Raw genomic sequence first — 20284 nt, forward strand, 5'->3', positions numbered from 1 at the left:
TGACTTGTTTACTTATAACTAGAGTTCATAATTTTGAAACTGTTATTGACCTCAGAAAAGCAGAAAGGAATTGAAAATGGTAACATTTGCTCAAATGCAACGGGACAGCAGTCTGATTCTGTTCCTGCTGAATTTGATGTGAAATGTCTTCTAACATCAGTTTGAGCTCATTTAAGCATAGCCTGAACACTTCAGAAAATCTCAGTCCATCTTCCTACTTGCTTAGCTAAAAGCAATTCATCATATTAAGATAAATAAGGTTTCTCCTCATACGCAAGTTGCTGATGGCTTCCAGTATGACAGATCAACAACTTATTTAAAATATATATATATATAAACAGATGTCTTTTGATAGTTCTGAAGTCCAAATTTTCAAAAATGACTTGGAAGCTCATTAGCACTCGGACCTCCAACACACATTACATATAACCTTGGTAGCCTGATGTTTAAGGAGTGTGGGTACTTCTTATTTCACTGGATTGTGAAAAGGACTGTAGGTTATACCTGAAAAACAGCTGCCTGCATTCAAACAAATAGTAAGGTTCTTAAAAGTGACACTGAACTCAAGGAACAACTTTCAAACTTAGAAGCTCTACCATTCTCTCAGACAATAAAATTAGATATTGACATATCATTTGGGGTTTCTTTTCAATGCAAACATTTATTTGGGTATCCCTACTTCTCCCTCAAATCATCTTTCAATTTGATGCATCAACTCAGGACAAAATTTTGAATACCTAAAGTTTAGCGAACATGTGGATAAACACTGCTTTTTGCAAGGAAAGCCCTTAAGCATTAACTCAAAGCAAAAGTTAGTTAATTGATGAACAGTGGGATAATACGTGTTTTTAAAAGTTTTTTTTTTCTTTGACTGGAAAGAAATTAACAAAAATGCAAATTTAAACTTTTCATGTCTGGATTAAATTGTAATTTGAAATTTACCAGGCATCTGAGTCTCTTCCATTGCCTAGGGTAATCCTAATATTCCATTCTAGCAGATGCTAAAAATCAAGGAAGACAATAGCAAGAAAGCACGTGAAAACTTCCAAATGAGGAACTGCACTGCATATTCCTGTTCAAAGACATTTTTGTCATTACGAGAGTATTCAAGCAACTTCCCTGATTGCTCACTTCAGCTTTTGAAGAAACCTCAGATGTATTTTTTTTTTACTCCTTGGATTTGTATGAATCATAGTTAGGAAGCTATCAAGTAAGATCTCTCTAGAATTGTTTGAATTGTTTCTGAAGCACTGTAAAGAAGACTAGGTGAGGGCAGTTAAACTAAAAGCCCTGCTTTTTGAATTTGCTGAAAGAGATCAGCACAGATGTGTCTGTTTATAGAAAGCCAGTTGCTATTATTATTTTGATATTGATTCTAATCTGAAGAAAATGCCAGAACAGTCAAGATCTGAAATTGGATCTTCAATATTGGAAGTACTAGAACAATCATTTATTCAAGACCAAAAGGATGATGAAAGGTTGTACATGAAATTGCTTGTATTGCTTTCCTCACTCAAGCATATAGTAAAGGCTTTCCAACATGCAATTTTCAGAGTGTACTGCTAAGGAGATTATTTATCTCCATTGTCCATAGGATAGACTTATGAGCTCCTGAGGTTTAAACTCTACACCAAGGAAGAAGTCTTTTGAAATTCATATACTGTTTTCAGTACATGGTATGCTCATAGTCCATGCATTTATTTTTTTCTGATACAAGTATGGAAGTAATCATAAATTATTAATCTGAAACCACCATGTGACTGTTCCCAGCAGAAACTGTACACAGTTAATTGTATGCTCAGTGGTAACACAGGGGGAGACTGTCTCAGAATTCTTCTTTAATTAAAATTACATAGAATTACAGAGCACCAACTGTGAATAGTAATGAAATGTTGGTAGTACTGGCCTGTTTATCTGGAAAATAATATTGGGATATTTAGAAAAGAATGGGTGCCTTTTATCGGAGAAAAGCACACATTCATGAGTAAAATCTGGCATTTAAAGAAGTGACTCTGAGTAAATTCTGTCTGGATCATATTTTTATTTCTTACTAGTAATATGCTTGTAAAGATTACAGGCAGATAAAGTAAGCCTAATTTTAAGCTCTGCCTATGTACCATATCAGAGCAGATGACACGTAGTATAAATTTTCCTCATGCTGCTTTGCCAAAGTCATCAGTCTTAAAAGAAGCCCCTTCTACAAAAGAAAAATTGCACACCTGTGTGTCTGAGGCAGTAATTTAGTGCTGGGGACATCTGCAAAGCTGTCACAGTGTGAGGCCAGCTGACCTACAAGCCATATTGAAGCTATGAAAAAGAGCTTTTTCATGTGAAAAAGAGGGATCATTGCACTGTGGTCATATAGCCACTGGTTTCACACCAACAGAAGTGCAGTCTATAGCTAGGAATATTTGAAAGGTGCAAACACGAAGCTGGAAGAGTTGTTTAAGTACAGATGTTACTAACTAGTGGGTGTTATTTAATAATTAAATCAAAGGAATAGAGAAAAAAATTTAGATCGTAATCAAAAGTTGGTTCCTACCTTACAGAGTAAATGTTTCCTCATGAAAACTGCAATCCTTTACAATTATAATAGAGCAAATACTAGGTAATAGTCTGTGAGGAAAAATTCTATATTGGTACAAAAGTTGCAGAAAGATGCTTTTTTCCAGAAATTCTTGTTGGAGTTAAGTGGCCAACTGGACAAAGAAAATAATTGAGACTTCATCACTCAGCTCCTACAGCTACTTAGCAAAACCCAACCCTAAATGATTTGATGACTCTTCATTTTTTCCTAGAAGCTGGTATCAGTCCTCTGTACTCATGTGCTGGAGTGGTCTCTGTAAACTGCAGTTATACTTTCTCACACAGATTAATAGTTATTCATGGAAACAGCTCTTCCTGAACAGGCCTGAATAATCAGGGTACAAATGTAACATTCCAGCCAAGAAGTGCAGTTTTACATACAACTGAAATTAGTTGTATACTGTACATTTTATTAAGTTTCTTTAATTGAAAAAGACAAGCCATTCCAAAGACACGCAGGAACAGTGCTGTACAAAACTTTCTTGAATTTAACTCTTCTGGTTTTATTCACACAGAAGATAAGTTTTGAGTGCTGTGATTTGTTTGGCTTTAAATTGCTAGTTCATAAAACACCTAAGTAGGTCTTACTGTGTAGTTGAGAATGATCTTATTTATATGACATGCATGTGAACTTTGTTATGATGATTTCCATCATCTCCTCTCTTCTGTACCTACCTAATGTTTGTTGCAACTGCTTTTTATGTCAGGTCTTAATTACATTGCAGGCAATTTAGGAATGGGGCTGTCCTTTATTCCGTGTTTGTTATATCACACAATAGGGAACCAGGTCCAACTGTGAACACTGGTCGCAATTGTCATATATAACAAAACACAATTACAGCTTCACTCAGTTGAAGCTGATGTGAATTAGTCATGTGACTTAGCAATTTGCTGGGAACCGAAACAGGAAAGGAAGCAAGCGTACCCAGAGACAACTAAAAAACTGTTTAACAAAAATGGCACAAGCAGCATTTTTCTAAACAGTGTAGAAAATTGTGAAATTTTGATGTTTTGATGTAACTTTTTAATTAAATCTTGGTTTTTTTTTTTTTGGAACATTAAACAGCCCTGAAACAACAGAGAACTTTGAGATTGGTTACTGGAAAAAACCTACAGAGTCCTTACACAGAACATTGGTGGATAAATGCGTGGCTCTTTCATAAACATTTTCCTGAAGTATTTAAGTAGAGCACAGTACCAATCAATGCAATGCTTTTGATCACCTGAAAGCCTTGTGTTTTTTTTTTTTTTTATGTATTTAACCTTTCAGGTCAAACCTATCATATGCCTCATCTATCATATGCTTTATAGATGCACTATTTAATAAACTAGTGCCCTCATCAGTATTAACATGTAAACATCCGCTAATGCTACATTTTTAACATGAGATATTAACTGAATGTCCTGAAGATCACTAAAGGTAAGTAGTAATTTTAAGCTGTTTAAAGATTGTTAGAAATTCAAAAGTTAAGACACTGTACTGCACAAGAAATGCTTTGCATCGACAGTAGTATAACAGAACCCCAAAGAGGTCCTTACATTAAAGGTCTATCAGAATTTTTACCGTGCACGTTTTCAAGTGTTAATAACAGCACTGCAAAAATTCAACATCATCTAAATTATCTTCCTCATGTAAAGGGAAATCTGCTTAGGGAATATAATCTGCAAAATCTAGTATGCAAATGATGTGGGAATCTATACTTGAGAGTGGGAATCACAGAACTAACAGGAATGAGTGACGTGATGAACAGGAAACATGAACTCATCTTTGTGTATCTGTCAATACTTCCACCTAAACTGGTAACATTTGTGATACTCCAGCCTGGCTGGAACTCATTAGAGGCTATAATTAAGGCTGGAGTATGTGGTTGCTTTGCAAGGTAGATGAATCTGTTCTGTTGTTTACTGATTTCTGAAGTCCAGAAATGTACAACTAGTGCCAGACGGAAAGATTGTTTCTCTGTTTCTTACCATGACAGTTGAAAGCAGATGACACGCTAAACTTAGCAACCTACTCTATTTTAATACTAATAGAGCAATTCTGGAGAAGATCCTCATGTCTGAAATGCACTCTTCTCTTGCACCAACGAAGCTACAGCCTGTTAAGCATACAAAGGAATTTGCAGATAGATTCTGCATCATTAGCAATTTTAAAGTGAAGAGTGGATTTTAGCTGAGATTTAAAACACGCTCCGGACCAAGAACTTCCTTCGTTCTATGAAGTCCAATGGCCCCTGTAAGACAGAGCATCACACTAAATGATCAGAATGATCACAGTTACAGTCTGTGAACAAACAGCAACATCTGTTCCCAATCTGTTTCCCCTTTCACAGGAGAGATTGGAACAGAGAAGGGAAGTGCAAAACTATCCAGTAATTACACTGCAGCCCCCACTTCTGAGGCACGCACTGTCAATTTGCTGCTTTACTGTGGACCTGGCATTTGCATTCTTCAGTGCCTGTATTCCTCATTTCTAAAAATGGAATAATAGCATTCCTCTATCTCAGAGGGATGTTGAGAGTGTGAATACATTAAAAGTTGAGATGCTCAGATAGCATTGAGGACTAAATAAGGATCTGAGACTGACAGATTGATTTTCTAGGTAATGTGTGTATGACAGAATGGTGGATGAGAAGAACTCATTTGTGAGCAATCCTTCATGGATATTTAATACAGCACTAACTACCTAGAAGTCCAGTTCTGATTACTGAGTACATAGGCTAATTAATGAGTTGTGTCACTGTATTTTAAGTCATGCTAGTGATTTTAGCATAGGGGAAATAAGGATACACAGAGAACCCCCTCCAGCCACATTATATGAATTCAAATTATTGCTTCACTGAAATTAGGATAAATATATTAAGATATCTTTCTTTTTAAACCAAACCTCACTCCTAGACTGCATGCACATGCATAGGGCAGGCGCAGTTTATTCAACTGCTAAGCAACTTAAATTTTCCTTCTACGCTACATATTGCTTACCTGCATGTCAGTAAATACTGATATTCACCACTGCTATACAAATTCACAGATGCTTACTGGTTATAGGTGTTTCTGTCACTGTTGTTTTTGGAGTCTGTACAGGTAGTTCCCTACTTGTTGAAAAACAGGTAAGCAATTTCATGCATAGGCATGAAAGGGTTACACCAACAAAAACACTACCAGACTGAGGGGGAAAAGATTTATACAATTTGACAGTGCACACATTTCACACTCGTAGATTTTGAAAACACCTTCATTTTTTAAACAGCAAATTTGCAGATCATTAGCTGTTAATGTGCACTACTGCCTTTGGGTCTTTTGAAAACAAAAATGAAAAATGATCTAATTAAGCCTGGTCTACTGGTTGCAGCACATGCCAGAGATCCAAGTATGATTACTGATTCTGGTGCTTGCACTGGCAAGGTTTGGACAGCAATACTGGTAGTGACATGTGGCAGATAGGAGCAAGATTATTGAACGCAGTTTCAAAATGAAATCTTCTAATCAAACTGATGCATGAGTGACACAACATAAAACACTTTCCAGGCATTTGAGCCAAGGAACTTCTACGGAAGATCTTTCTTCAGGAGATGCTTAACACAGGAAATGGAAGTGGTAGCTCTGAAATTCTTAAGTAATAGAGAAACCCTTCTGTATTAGAGAAACCCTTCTGGGCATTTTGGAAGTCACTGTACATCTGCTTATGTAGCATGGATTCTATGGATATGAGACAGCCCTTTTCACTGTATTGGCTCAGTCTCCCTAATAGCCTGACTGCATCACTCATTGAGTTTGACATGTCATATTTTGCTCCCAGTATTCCATCTGTAGATATATTTATATTTTCTAAAAACTACCATAGTGCAAAAGGTGAAGCTTTAATGGACAAGTCAGTAATTGAGACAGGTAAGGTGGCTTTTTACTTTCCCTCTCTTTCCTGCTACTCCTATTTAAATACATGACAAACTTTGTGAACTCTTCAGTTCTGCATATGCAATACGTGCTACAGCTTTAATACAGAACAACTCCACAGAGGGACAGTTAAATAGAGGGCCTTAGCACACAGGGTTTCTACCAACCCAGCAGACATCCTCAGCAGCCTTTGGGGTCTGCTGATCATAAAAATTTAAGTTTGCCCTGTCTCTGACTCTTGGAAGCAGCGAACATCTAACTAATGCTTGCATTCTTCTATTGGCACAGAAAAGAGAACAAAGCCATCACTTGTATGCCAGAGAAAATTAATCCCAGTTCTGTACATTAGAGATTTATTAATGCTTTAAATGTGTTTCTTCCCCTCTAGTTTGACTGCCGCATTCTTACAGTCCTCTCTCTCTCGTGCAGCTGTCAAGGTGGGAGATGGGTTTTCTCCGACACAGACACTTGTTCTCCAAAGACAGAGATACCTATTCTCATTTGACTTTGCATATTAAACTACTTTCTGATAACAGCCACTCTGCTGAATTTTAGCAAATTGTTTTAGCAGTCTCTTTTAAGTGTGTCTAAGTAGACACCGACTCAACAAATGTTAAGCCATTAGTGTCTGTCTTGGCAATTTTACAGCAAATTAGAAGAGCCATTAAGGTCCCCTGGATGAATAACCCAGGTTTCAAACTATCTTAAAACATATTTTAAAGCAAGACACTCACTTTTACTGTGGCTGATTCAATATTACAGGTCTTCGAGAATACACAAGAATGTCTTTTGCAACATTTTGTTGTGAACTAATGTAAAAATAACTTGGCCTTATAGAGCTCAGTGGCTCTGGATTACCACAGTCCACTCTGAATAACAACAGCTTTCAGTTAGGTCTTTCAAGTCTTGGGCCAGCCGGTGGGCTTTCATTTATATGCTTAACTTTCACATTCAGTAGAGATCAAGGAAAACAGACCAATCTTAGTTTACTTGTAAAGTCTGTTCTGCTGTCAGTTAAGAAGTTAAATGGTCATATTTGCCTTCCTTGACCTTGTGATAAGACCACAATGTTTGAGTAACAGTTAATGCACTGTATGATGAAAAATTTCTTTTAAGAGCCTTGCAGTTTACATATTAAGCTTTATCATAATAACTGATAAACCCAAATATTTAACACAGAAGCAAGTAGCAACTCTATCAGTCTTATACGGAAATTTGTTTTACTCATTGGCCATATAATATATGAAAGTATGTGCTTAAGATTCAGAATTTTGAAGCACATCTACTTGAAGGGATGAGACCACTCATGAGATAGAGCCCTGTGTTACCATTTTCACAGCCCTGAAAAAAATCAAATCTGCATCACTTATGATTAACAGACATCGTTCATAAACAGAATAGCATGCTTGACATTTCCAAGTTTTGATTTTACTTGGCAATATGGGTTCCAAGGAACACAAGCAGATAATCATCTTTATGTGGCTTTAGAAAACAGATCAGATTCCTTCAGATGACCTGGGTTTAGCTCCACTGAATTCACAGGCGCTGTGCAGAGCTTTACCACCTGCAAACACTGCCTGGTGCTCAAGGGATACCTCTTCTGTACAGGGAGGTGGGGGTAGCCTTGTATTTATTTATATTTGTTCATGGTAATATAAATGCAGAAGGTTTTTTATCCAGGCAAATTCAGTTGCTTAAGAGACACTTTTTCAGTTTTCTGTATTTTTCCTTTTATAAACACAATATTTGATACGTTTATCAAACTAATAGGCAGTGAAAAACATCTTTTTACTAGTGAAATACATAGGGTTAGAAAACATGCAAAAAGGTGTACAGAGAAACTTTAAAAGAGTGTTAGTTCAAATAGTATGGACAAAATTCAGTCAAAAGGTGGGATGCAACATAGCAAAAGTCCATTTCAAGAAAACAAAAACCCCTCCGCTTTAAATATTGTTACTGTTTTGTATCAAAACGTAGAACTTAACATTTTCTTTTAAAAAAATTAAAAATGTATGTATAACAACAAGCAAGAAGACAAAACACATCAAAAATGGGAATAAAAAAAACTCTTCAAAAGAAGACAAGAAGTCAAAAAAAGAGGGGAGAAAAAAGATTTTCAGGGATCCTTGTCATGCAAATCAGTTTGGCAGCAAAAAAATACCTTCATCTTCAGCACCGTCATTATCACCTAAATCATCTGTCTGTTTCTTTGTAAGGGGACCTAGGATTGAGAACGGAGAAAATGGAGGAAAAAGACAATTCAAGAATATACAAGACTGAGGAAAAAACAGTGAATATTAAATTCCCATGGATGTTTCAAGAAAAACATTTGCAAGGAGGGAAATCTTAGTTTATAACAACCAATTTTTCATTAAGTTTTTAAACATTACAGCAAAACCTTCCCTAGGGGGTATGGCTATTAGAAACATCTAGCACAAGAATCAAAGTGCCCAGTGCTTTTTTTTTTTTTAAATGAAGAATCCAAGCTTGTTTACTAAAAGCATACCCACCGTAATAAACTATACTCATGCACTTTTTTTCTTAGTAATAGTGGATACAAGAAATGCCAGATTATCTTTCATTTAATACAATAAGGCGACTAATAACTGTCTACATTTGGTTAAAACAACTTCCTGTGAAATGCTAAATCACATTTCCAAGTTCAACCATTTAAGCTCATGCTTTACAAAGAAAAGCATGGGTTTCTCTTTTTTTTTGGAGGGAATGGGAGGGGGGACACAATCATTATTACATTCTCTTTTAAATAGAACTGTAGTTTCCCTTGAAACCTTTGACTACCTGCTGAGATATTTATAAAGAAACTTATAAAGAAAACATGAAAATCCATATGTAAACTAGAAACAGGTGTGAAATCCTAGACCAACTGAAGACAATGATTTTTGCCATTGATTTCAATGGGGCCAGGGTTTCTCCCACAGTATACAGAAGTTACATTGAATATGGAATTGCAGTTTTAGCTTGGGCAGGATGCAAAATATAATTCCTTATTTCCATAAATAGACTGCAAGACAATTTTTTTTATGCCCAGCACTATATCGTTAATACTTATTAATAGATTAATCACTTTTCCAATGGGAAAAATGCCCGCTCCTTTACTGAGTAATAAAAATATACACCAGAAGGAAAGTCAAAGGCCATTTTGAAAATATTTCCACGTCATATTTTACACACTTACGCACAAACAAAAGACAGTTGGAACTCAGCATTATCTTTCCTTTTTTTTCAGAGCTCTCTCATTTCCATGACATTCTGTAATTTGCATGCAAAAAAGCAATCAGTACAAACACAGGACTAAGTAACAAAAAAAAAGAAAAAGCCAGCCAAGCACAGAGTTGAAAACAAGAACTCTCATGCATAAAATAGCAATAGACAGAAATAACAACAAAAAAAGATGAACAGTGTGTGTTGGTATTTGCGGTAGATGTAGGCAAGAGACATGCATTAACTCTAGGCACTATGGAGTATTAAAACATTTGTACTGAAAATGCTCTATTTAGCTCTTATTTTATACAATATTAGATACTCAGCATTAAACCTGTAGATCCTAGGCAAAATACTATGTATGTGAGTGATGCATTTAAAAAATTCAAAAATGTTTGTACCAGGTGCATGGATTTGAGAAACAGAGAACTCATGAAGTACCATGAGATTTTAGCTGTGAATTTAGGAGCTGGACCGTGTTATTGAAAACCAAAGCTCAATACCTTAATCACTGCATCAACCAGGAGTACAGTTCTAAACCCATTCTAAATACAGAACACCAGAATTATACATCATAAATTAAACATAAGCATTTTTATAGTCACACCTGCAACAATCATTCTCTTCAGTACAGAACCTTGGTGAATGCAATAGCTTTTCTTAATGGAAACCCTGGATGTAATCTGCACAGTATATGGCATTAGATAAGTCGACCCTATCTGAACACGCACATTTGAATGCCTCTCTGCCCACCACTCTCATACCACAGCAACTTACTCCTGAAAGAATAAAATTACAAAAGTAAAAGATGTATACAAAAAATAACAATCCCATGGTGGGTTTTCAGCACAGCGTACAGGAGGAATGAACGTAAAATTCTTAGAGCTACGCATCTAATAGCAATGGAGAGGCAGACAACCAAAAGATATACATACACATTTTTAGCAGTTTATCATCTTATATTTTAAAAAGTCACCAGAAAGGAACAGTAGGTTCTGGAAAGGCAAACAGCATACATTTATCCAAATAACTTGCACTGAGAGGGACAATTTCTTTTCTGTATGAAGCCATGATAATGAATGCTACTGATTTTAATACCTGGCCTTTCTGTGGTATTTTGTTTAGATTGTGGTTCCAGATCTCAACATCAGTTACATATTGCATTCAATATGTCAACACAAGGGACAGACCTCAAAGCATCTATAATTTTATAGTCTAGTAAAACATCATTGGGGTTAGCTATTAAAGATAACCCGGGTGATTTTCATATTTATACAGGTGTTTCACTAAAAGGCACAAAATCAGACCATCTTCCTGATAATCATGCTGCAATACAGGTCAGGTCATGCTTTCCTCATACCCCTTATGTCTCTCCCAATACAGGGGCTCAGCTTGCCCCATCCATGAAGCAGAGACATTCCTGATGGAGAGGTGAGGCAGACCTACCAGGCACCACTGATGCTATTAAGAAAGATGAGAATTTCTGCCATGACTTACTCCAGTCTGCAAGTATAGTGGACCATATTCACCCCACCCCCCCTTCAGCAACAGTTAGCTTAGAGAACTACAGACCAAAACGCAGTAGAGATTTTCAGCTTCCTGGAATTAGAGTGATGGCCAAGGTCTAGAAACCAACACAGTTTAGACCTCATGCTACAGACATGGAACTATTTACCTGTTATATGTACTTAACGTATACATACAGGTATGCAGTGAAACAATTTGTATTTGTAAATCTCTCTGCAACCCCTAGAATGAACATTTGCTCAAGACCTGTTGTGCATATTGCTATCTGAAGCAGCACACAGCAACATAGGGCTATACGCTTGAACCCTCAAAGAGGAAGGAGAGCTCTGAATTCAGCTGTTTGTTCTTTGCTGCCTGTTTCAATCTTATGGAAATATCCTACAAAATAGCAATAGCTGTTTTAATTAAAAATAAATCAGGACTGGCTCACGTAGTAGGTGTACCATTTTCATTTATTTTCTGCAGGTTTTAAATAATATTCTACAGAAAATTTATGATTTTGTAAGTTAAACATATACCTCAACTGGATTTATTTCTTTGGCCCTGTCAATTTATTCAATGCAAAATTCTTCAGGTTTTTTCCATCATTTTAATATTCTTTTCAGGTACTAGGAACTAACTTTACAAATACTGATACAAAGACACGATGGACTCCGAACCAAACTCTAGTGAGAGATGTCCCTGCTCATGGCAGGGAGGTTAGATTAGATGATCTTTAAATGGCCCTTCTAACCCAAGATATTCTACTACTGATTCAAACAAAGAAAAATATAGATATATATTTGTATATTATAAACATAATTCTATAGAATTCTATAATCATAATTCTATAGAATTCTATAGAATTAGAATTACCAAAGTCTTTTGGCCCACTTCTTTCCACTCTTGTTCAATTGGAGCTTCTCTTCATCCTTCACAAAGGCTCATTCACTCCTATTCTTTGATCGCTTTACTTATAAAATTGGGCATCCATTAGAAAAAAGCCATTACCTCATTTTATGCCCTCTAAAGGACATGAATAGTCTTGCTACAAAAAAAACTAAAGGAATGCTGTGTAAAGGGGAATCTAACACATGCTTTACTCATTTAATTTAAGAATAGTTCTTACATTACAGAAGTTATTCAAATATTTATTCTATTTGCATTGCAATAACTGTTAACATGAAACAAATTTAAAATCTCTATAGTTGACCCCTGCATGTTTGCAGGTGGCTTTCCTATGCTCAGAATGAGAGGAATATCCTACCTCCCACCCTATTAGCTGAAGAATAATTATGTGCCCAGAAATTATTAAAGTCCAGCCACATTAATACTGTTTTTAATCGTTCCCTTTGATGAAGGCCTAATTTACTGCAGCTCACAAATACATTAAAGCCAATTATAAATTCTCTCTTTATGATCTTGATTCACCAAAAATTATCTTTGGCCTTTTGGACCACACGTGTGTGGGAGGGATGGACACTTGTAGATGTCGTTAGCTTTTCAGCCTAGGAAAGCTGTTTGTCACCAGAAATTCATAGTGGAAGTTGACACCATTTTGTAAAACAGCACAAAATCTCTAATTTAATCCATTCTTATGTATACAGCCACTATTTGGGCCAAAATATTCTCCTTTGGTAATGAGAAGAGTCAGAAAGAAGAAAAGGACCTTTTACATTAGGTTAGGCAGACTCCATTTTAGGAACCACCACAGCAATAAACATTCCTTGAGTTAAGGTGTCTGTTCAATAAAAAGGGAAAGAGGTGAGATTATGGCAAACTGCTGAAATAATACAGGTATTAGAATAATTCACTAAGTGGGTTGCAACACCATGGAATCTATTTATACACATATTAAATGATTATTTTTGCATCTTTAAGCTTCGATAAATGCTTTCTTGACCATTTCTTTTTCATTAGCCCAGTTTAACTCAGCATTAAAGACCCATGGAGTGAAATTACTTTGCCTTTTTAGGTACTACTTGGATTCAAGTACCACCAAACAACCAATCCATTGTTATTTCAACTATAATTTTTCACTAAAATCATATTTTTCTAGCTAAAAAAATCTGTGCTAAATTATCAGTCTAGCAGATGTTAGCTGAAGCACAATAACATGTTGTACCTACCTCATGATTTAAATTTAAAAGAAATTAATGACGAGTTATAATTAACAATCTTCAAACCTCAACATTTTCAGTGAAGAAAATTCAAAAATCAAAATCTTATACGTTGAAATTAAAACATAACTATATAATAGTTTTTCTTATAAATGTAATGACAAATTGGAAAGATGCAGCATAATAGTCATCTGATGAATAGTTTTATAAAATCATCATCTTTCATTTGAAGATTAGAAAGCTGTCAGCAGAAAACTAGAATTCCTTACAGAAGAGATATTTAGAAGGTATAAGTGACAGCTGGGTCTAAACGAAAAACCTAACGGAAAGAAATCTTTATCATTATACTTTGTTGCAATAGACAAAAAATCCACTTTATATTTCCCCTTATTACTGTCTTGCTTTTACCACATGCTCACTTTTCCTTGTTATTTCTCCCCTGTACATTCCTTTTATTTGCATAGCGTACTTATTTGTTGAGTGTACCAGCAGGGTAAAGCCCCGGTTGCCTTTGCTTTTTGATGATAACATTTGCACTCATGTTTTAACAACAAATGATGGCACAAACCTCAGTCATTTCACCTCTTACTACCTGATTTATGATGACAATCAAATACTGTAATTAGAGCTGCAAGTAACTCAAATTTGCATCTGCAAGTGAATGACTGGTGCAAATTGAACCCACGAAAGGGTTGCCAACTTTCTCTGAAAATTTACATGTATAAATGCTTTGTCACTAAAGAAGCTATTCTGACACTTCAAGACTAACTCCTGCTGTGTCTTTTATAAAATCATATTGCTGAAGTGTCACACAAAGAATGTTTAATCCTGAGCCTTTTTATTCACAAGATTAATCACACTGGCTGGATCTTGATTTCCCTTAAATCTGAAGGAACTTCATTACCCAACACTACATTTATATGAATTTAAATGAGGTGAAAATCCACGACTGGATAGTTTCACTTCTCTGCTTCCCATTTTAGGTGCAGCCCAAAATTCAGTGTATTCTCCAAGGTGAGGGCACTTTACATTCACGTATCCTGCGGAGAGCATCCCAAATGAACCCTCGTTTTAGCCTTTCTTTAAAACCCATTCCCTTTGCAATAGGCCACTCCATAAATCTAATTTCCTTTCTGAAAGGCTTTTGGTTACATGACATGTCTTACACAGTCGCGCAGCATTACTAGGGAGTAGATGGGATAAGTGCAAATCACTGAGTGAGTTGGTGTCCCAAGGCCCATCCACACGACAGCAATGTCGAGCCCTGAAGCAGCACACACCTTATCCTCCGAGATGCCTGCTTGCCCGGGGCAGCCTCAGGGTGCCCTACGAGATGGCAGCCGCAGGGGTGAAGCTCCGCTCCGCTCCATCCCCACCACAGCAGCATGGACAGCTGTACTGCTCACACCAGTGAGATTTGACAGGACAGGTTCAGAGATGGCACACATGATTTTTCCTAACTTCTCACGAAGTACAAAGCTAATATCCTAAATTAGTTATCTGCTAACCCTTACAGGTTGCAATGAGAACTTAACTGATGCAGAGCATACTTAGTACAAGGATGAAGCAATTCATTGGAGAAAAACTGACAGACTGATAATTATTCCAGACATAGCAGCTTCTGAACCACGCTGACTTCTGTTCTAGCCCTTGAAAAAAAAAGTCACATTGGAGCATGGAGAGGAGAGAGACATTTATTTTACTTTCCAGTGGACTAAGCAAAGAAACAACTAAGGAAAGGAGCAGACACTTGAGGTAAAGCAGTGGCTGTGCCTCCCATTGGGATTACCTGCAAGAAGAGGGATGCTTCAAACACACTGAGACTCTGTTGGCTAATGTTGAGAGAAAGACAGCCCATGCATTTAACAAGAAACACTGCAGTGTGAGTACAAAGCTCCAGAGGCAAGGGATGGGCAAGTAACCAAGAAAAAAACAAAAAACGAGTCCGGTAGTTGTTGTATGGTTATCAGCATTTACCACTATTGTGCCACTTCACTAGCCTATATCACAAGTCCATGCAGCTTTTGACACTTCACTTGCATTAATAATTCATGTTCTTTACAGATACTCATGTTCCAGGGTGACACCACCACTATAATGGAATGCAGCGTTACACAGCTATGCCACCACGTGAACTTCAAGATTATGCATCAGTTTTCTCTCTACAGGTAATGACTGCAATTCAGACCCTAATGAAGACTCATGCAGCACATGCTTAACTTTAAGCCTCTGAGTAAGTTCTCTGAAGTCAAAGGCTAAACCTCCTAATAATATACAGGTAGATTCACTCCCATTAACAGAACTGCTCCTATATGCATCTGGGCCAGGTCGCCAAATCAGAAATTTGGGATGCTCAGTCCTGCTTCTAACTGGTAAAACTTCAATCAGTTATTCTGAAGACAAAGCTAACCAATAAATAGAATCTCAGTATCTTGGACATGCTGTCAAAGCTCTGTGATAAGATTTTTTTTTTTTAATAAACACCTTTTTATTCAATTTGTATACATATAAATAAAATGCTAAATCTATTTTCTACATCTCCCATAATCAAACTGCATCCTAACTTTATGGAATATTTGAATTTGTTTTAGATCAGAAGCCTAAAAAATTAGTATTTAACTCATGCAATGCAACCAAGAAGCTGCAATTTTAAGATCCAAACTTTAAATTCCAAAATGAAAATTCACAGTTGCCAATTGTAATATGAACATTAATCTTCACATTCTTTCAAATCTCAGTAGTGTTGCTGTAACAGCAATGCAAGTCAGGATGCAGTAAGCAAAGAATGCTTTTAAATCATATAGGAAGGTAGACAGCCAAGAAACGCTAAAGAAAAGTTAAAAGGATAAGGTTTGGGCCCTCTGTTGCTGGTTTTGTGCCTTTTTGTGAGTGTGTTATTTTGTTTCAGACAGGTGGGATGGGCCATCAACAAGGAAAAGATGTTAGAAAAAAATTCTCTGCTACCTCTTGCCTTAAATACCAAAATAATTAAAAGCATTCTTAAAATTTTGTATTCTACTTATTTTTGTCTTTCTGTTCTCAGACCTGGAATGGGAAAAAAGACTAGTCCAGAACAGCCGCATCCACAGGTGAGATAGCTTTGGGTCCTTCGCTCAGGACAAATGCTGTCAGTCTGCCTTGTGCTGAAAAAACCTTTTTTCCCCACAACTGATTCTATTAACTTCACAGGCTGCTGTTAGCAACAGCTATATAATATTGTTCAGGGCACACCTGAGCATACAGTCCAGCTCTCAAAACCCACTTCCACATCCTAAATAGAGCAAAAACATCTTCACATAACCATGGACTTGAACATTGCAGAGAATCAACTTAATCATGCATAGTATTTTCATATAAGAGTCTGGATGGAAATAAGTTCTCCCTTCCCCAGTGTACTCCATGTCATCTGTTTTTCAGCCACATGCTTTTCAGTTCTGTACCATTCATTGTACCACTGTAACCTGTGTGTTATTTTTGCTGTCTTGCATCCCATAGAGATCATAAGTAATTTGCAAGTTTTATTTTCCAAATATGTTACTATCAGTGGAACTTAATTCTCCAGTTTCCTCACAGAGCTGAAGTTCTTCAAAAAGGTGGTGAAAGGGTAAAATGTAGTTTATGGCTGACTGCAATCCAACCCTCCCCACAAACAGCAGACGGGCAGGGAGTTGATCAATGAAGTGCTCTGCCTATAAATGTCCTCATTAACCCCAAATCACTACATTTCTTGCAATGCTTTGAGTAGCAAGAAGGAAGTCTGATCCTATTTGTTAATCAAAGTTTTGCCTCCAGCATCACCCAGAACTTCCCCATCATCTAATGCTGACGCTTGTACCTACGGCACTGAGTTTCCTTGTTCTCACTACTATATCCAATTTTGCCTCTCATGATCTCAGAGAGCAGAGATAATACTTCTGATACTTTATATCTGCATGTAGGGACATATTTAAATGTCTTAAAACAGTCATACAACAAAGTTTCTCCCACGAAAATAAAGGTCTGATTCTTTTGGTTATGTACAGCTATCTGGAGATATGTACACACATTTACAGGCGAGTTCTACTATGTACCTTTTTAACAGATTCTTCCCACAGATCTGAAGCTCTAAGCATTACTGAAATATAAATAGAAATACATAAAAATCAATAGGCACCAACACTAATAACCTGGTGTTCAGAACTACAGACTTTCCATTAACTTGGATCTTAAAGAACCAAGATACTCCAAGTCAGATGTTTCTCTGCTATTCAAAGCTTTCAAGGCATCCTTAAAAGATCCTTTAATTGGAATTGTGGTCACCAGCTTTTAGACACGGTTTTACCTGCCTGCATTACCACACCTTTTGACAGAATCAAAGTGCCCAGCTCTGAGTAACAGCGATAAGAGATCTGTGGGGGCAGCACTTCTGGAAAAGGTGGTCAGGAGAAAAGTGCCTTGCCTGAAGTATTTTCTCATGCTTACATACTGTATTTTTAGAAGAGCATAATTTTAGGCAGGAAAACTCAAAACTTCTCAGCAATGGAGCAGTCACAAAACAAGAACAGCACAGCCAGCACTTGAAGATTAGTAGGATCAAACACCTGTCACAAGAAAAAAATTTCATTTTGACATGTTTTCAATATTAGCACGGTACTTGTTTTGAAACTACAGTTGACTCGCTCTGCATTTTATATTAAGGATTCCCAACTGGATAGATAAAAACCTTATACTGAATGGAGCATGAAAGGAAACCAGTGCATCACTTCTAATGAAGCAGAACTCACAGACAAGCAGCAAAACTTGGGACCACATATTTACACAGTTCCTGTCGACTCCTATAGAATGACAGAAGGCTCAAAAACCTTCTAGTAGACGCTTTCCACTCATGATTCCTATTTAAAAATTGATTACCTTAACACAGAAGCTGGTGAGCAGGAAGCGATCATCAAAATAGATCTACAAAATGTCAAGTCTGGCTCTACAATATATTATTTACAAAAGCACAGCAAACTTAATAGTAAAATGTCAGAGTAGCCCTTGCTTCCATTTCCATGACATCCATTTATGTGAGAGTTGACGGGTTTGGGACAATATAACATTTCTAATTCTTTATCTGCTGACAATGACTGTGCTCTCTGGAGGAAAGCACTACAATACACAGCAGATAAAAGCAAAACATTTCTCGGCACTGGACAAAAAGTACTCTCACTTTATTTCCTTCTCAGAAGTCTACTTATGTAGGATCACTGTAATGGGCACACTTAATTTTTATACTGAGCTACGTTTCTCTTTTTTAAAGCTAATCCTGGTGTGGTAAAAGGTACTTTCTTTTCCTAACAAATACAAAATTTCCATAAGCAGTGTGAATTACTAAATTATAGCAATGGTCCATGGTTTCACACTACTCCTTTTGATAACAAAATCAGTAGCTAAATTAAATATGGAGTTCTGTAACAACTGTGCATCACGTTCAGTTACTTTATAATCACTAACTCAAGTTAGTATTTTTGTTTTTTAAAAAATAGTCCCTAATATGATTAGAATATCTTCTGTTTAGAAAGTAATCAAATCTATAGGGATATTTTTGAGACACTCCTCATGACTCCTCAGTCAACTGAAGTTAACAGAAAAATATCACAATAATCCAAGCTTCATCCCACCGAGCTGAATATTTACAGCAAGCACAACAAACTACTGCAGCAGAACAGTATTTCAGACTACCAAGCTACCAAAAAGGAAAAATCAAGAAGTAGTTCCTGGAACAGGCAGCTTTTCCTATTGGGCAGCAAAGATCGATTTTGCTTATGGACCCATCAGTCAAGAATCTCACTCCTTGTTTTTACTTTATCATCAGCAATGGGAAGTTACCATAGGTGGAGGCAAAATTTTGAATTTGCAATTTTCCTTTAAGGTTTAGTTTGCTAGCATTGTAGATTCAATAAAGCGCTGGTAACATTAGACACTATTTTTGGCTCTTCAGCTACAGAATTATTAACTAAAGTGTAAATGCAAGGTACGTATAGAAATAGGAACAATCCAATTAACTTGAATAGATTGAGAGCTTCTAAATCATACCTTCGTATTTATAGATGTGCTAAGTCTACTTTTAAATCACAAAGTTAATATAGGAGAGTTTTAGAAGTGTATGTGGACATAAATGACTAGTTTTTGCTAATCCTCTTTCTCTTGCAATTTTCTTTTTATACTTTGGATATATCTGATGGAAAAAGACTAGATAGAGACAATAGTTTGAAAGCAAGAAAAAAACTTATTACTGATAACAAAAACAAAACTTCATTTTTCTTTTGTTGGCGAAATTTCTTTTATGGGTGAAATTAGGTTTCCTGGAAACAATATTGGTCAGGAACACCAAACAATGATATTCAGTGTCTTTTTTTCATCTCAAAAGTTTTTGATAGAGTAGTTCTATTTTGTTATCACTGTTATGCAATCTTACTTTTTTTGAAATAATTCTAGACAATAAGACTTCTATACAAACTAAGTACAATAGGCTCTTCATTTAACAGAATTCAATATGTTTTCGTATTGTCGGAAACAGTTAAGAAGCAGTGTTGACTGATGTTTCTGAATCCCACTCCAGTTTCCAGAAGTTCAAATTAGACAGAGTGGGGGGTGGGAGACGTACACATCCCTCACATGAAACCCAGGAAGATTTGTGGTTTCACTTCTTGACACAATTTCATAGTTTTATAAAACTTGCCAGTTCGTTGCTAATTTGAGTGTGGAGTTCATTTCATGCAGACAGGAAGAATTTAAATTAAAAATTCTCACTAAATTGAACATGCTGTGCACCATTATGCCTATATAATAGTCTGATATACTATTGTCTTGAATATTAGTGCATGTCATTGAAAGCACAGATGGGTGATTCACATAAATATGTGTCATATGCAAAATTCACTGAACCTTTAAAATCTTCCAACTAGTTGCATCTGTCATATCTATTCTGTCAAATA

At 36.3% G+C, this 20284-nt stretch overlaps 1 protein-coding gene across 10 annotated transcripts in view; it reads right to left on the minus strand.

Annotated features, from left to right (window-relative positions):
• NLGN1 (neuroligin 1) overlaps nt 1-20284 on the minus strand; it is a 423158-nt gene that overhangs the window by 193339 nt on the left and 209535 nt on the right. For 6 of the 10 annotated variants that reach the window (XM_067001990.1, XM_048059535.2, XM_048059537.2 and 3 more), the window contains one exon: nt 8642-8701. The exons of 3 other annotated variants lie outside the window; for them this stretch is intronic. In XM_067001990.1, coding sequence (XP_066858091.1) covers nt 8642-8701 — 60 coding nt within the window. Of the gene's footprint in view, nt 1-8641; nt 8702-9676; nt 9751-20284 lie in introns of all 10 variants that reach the window. One more of the 10 variants, XM_067001991.1, reaches the window with a different exon arrangement.

This window comes from Anser cygnoides, chromosome 9 (genome assembly GCF_040182565.1).
Source record: "Anser cygnoides isolate HZ-2024a breed goose chromosome 9, Taihu_goose_T2T_genome, whole genome shotgun sequence".
Lineage (NCBI taxonomy): Eukaryota > Metazoa > Chordata > Aves > Anseriformes > Anatidae > Anser > Anser cygnoides.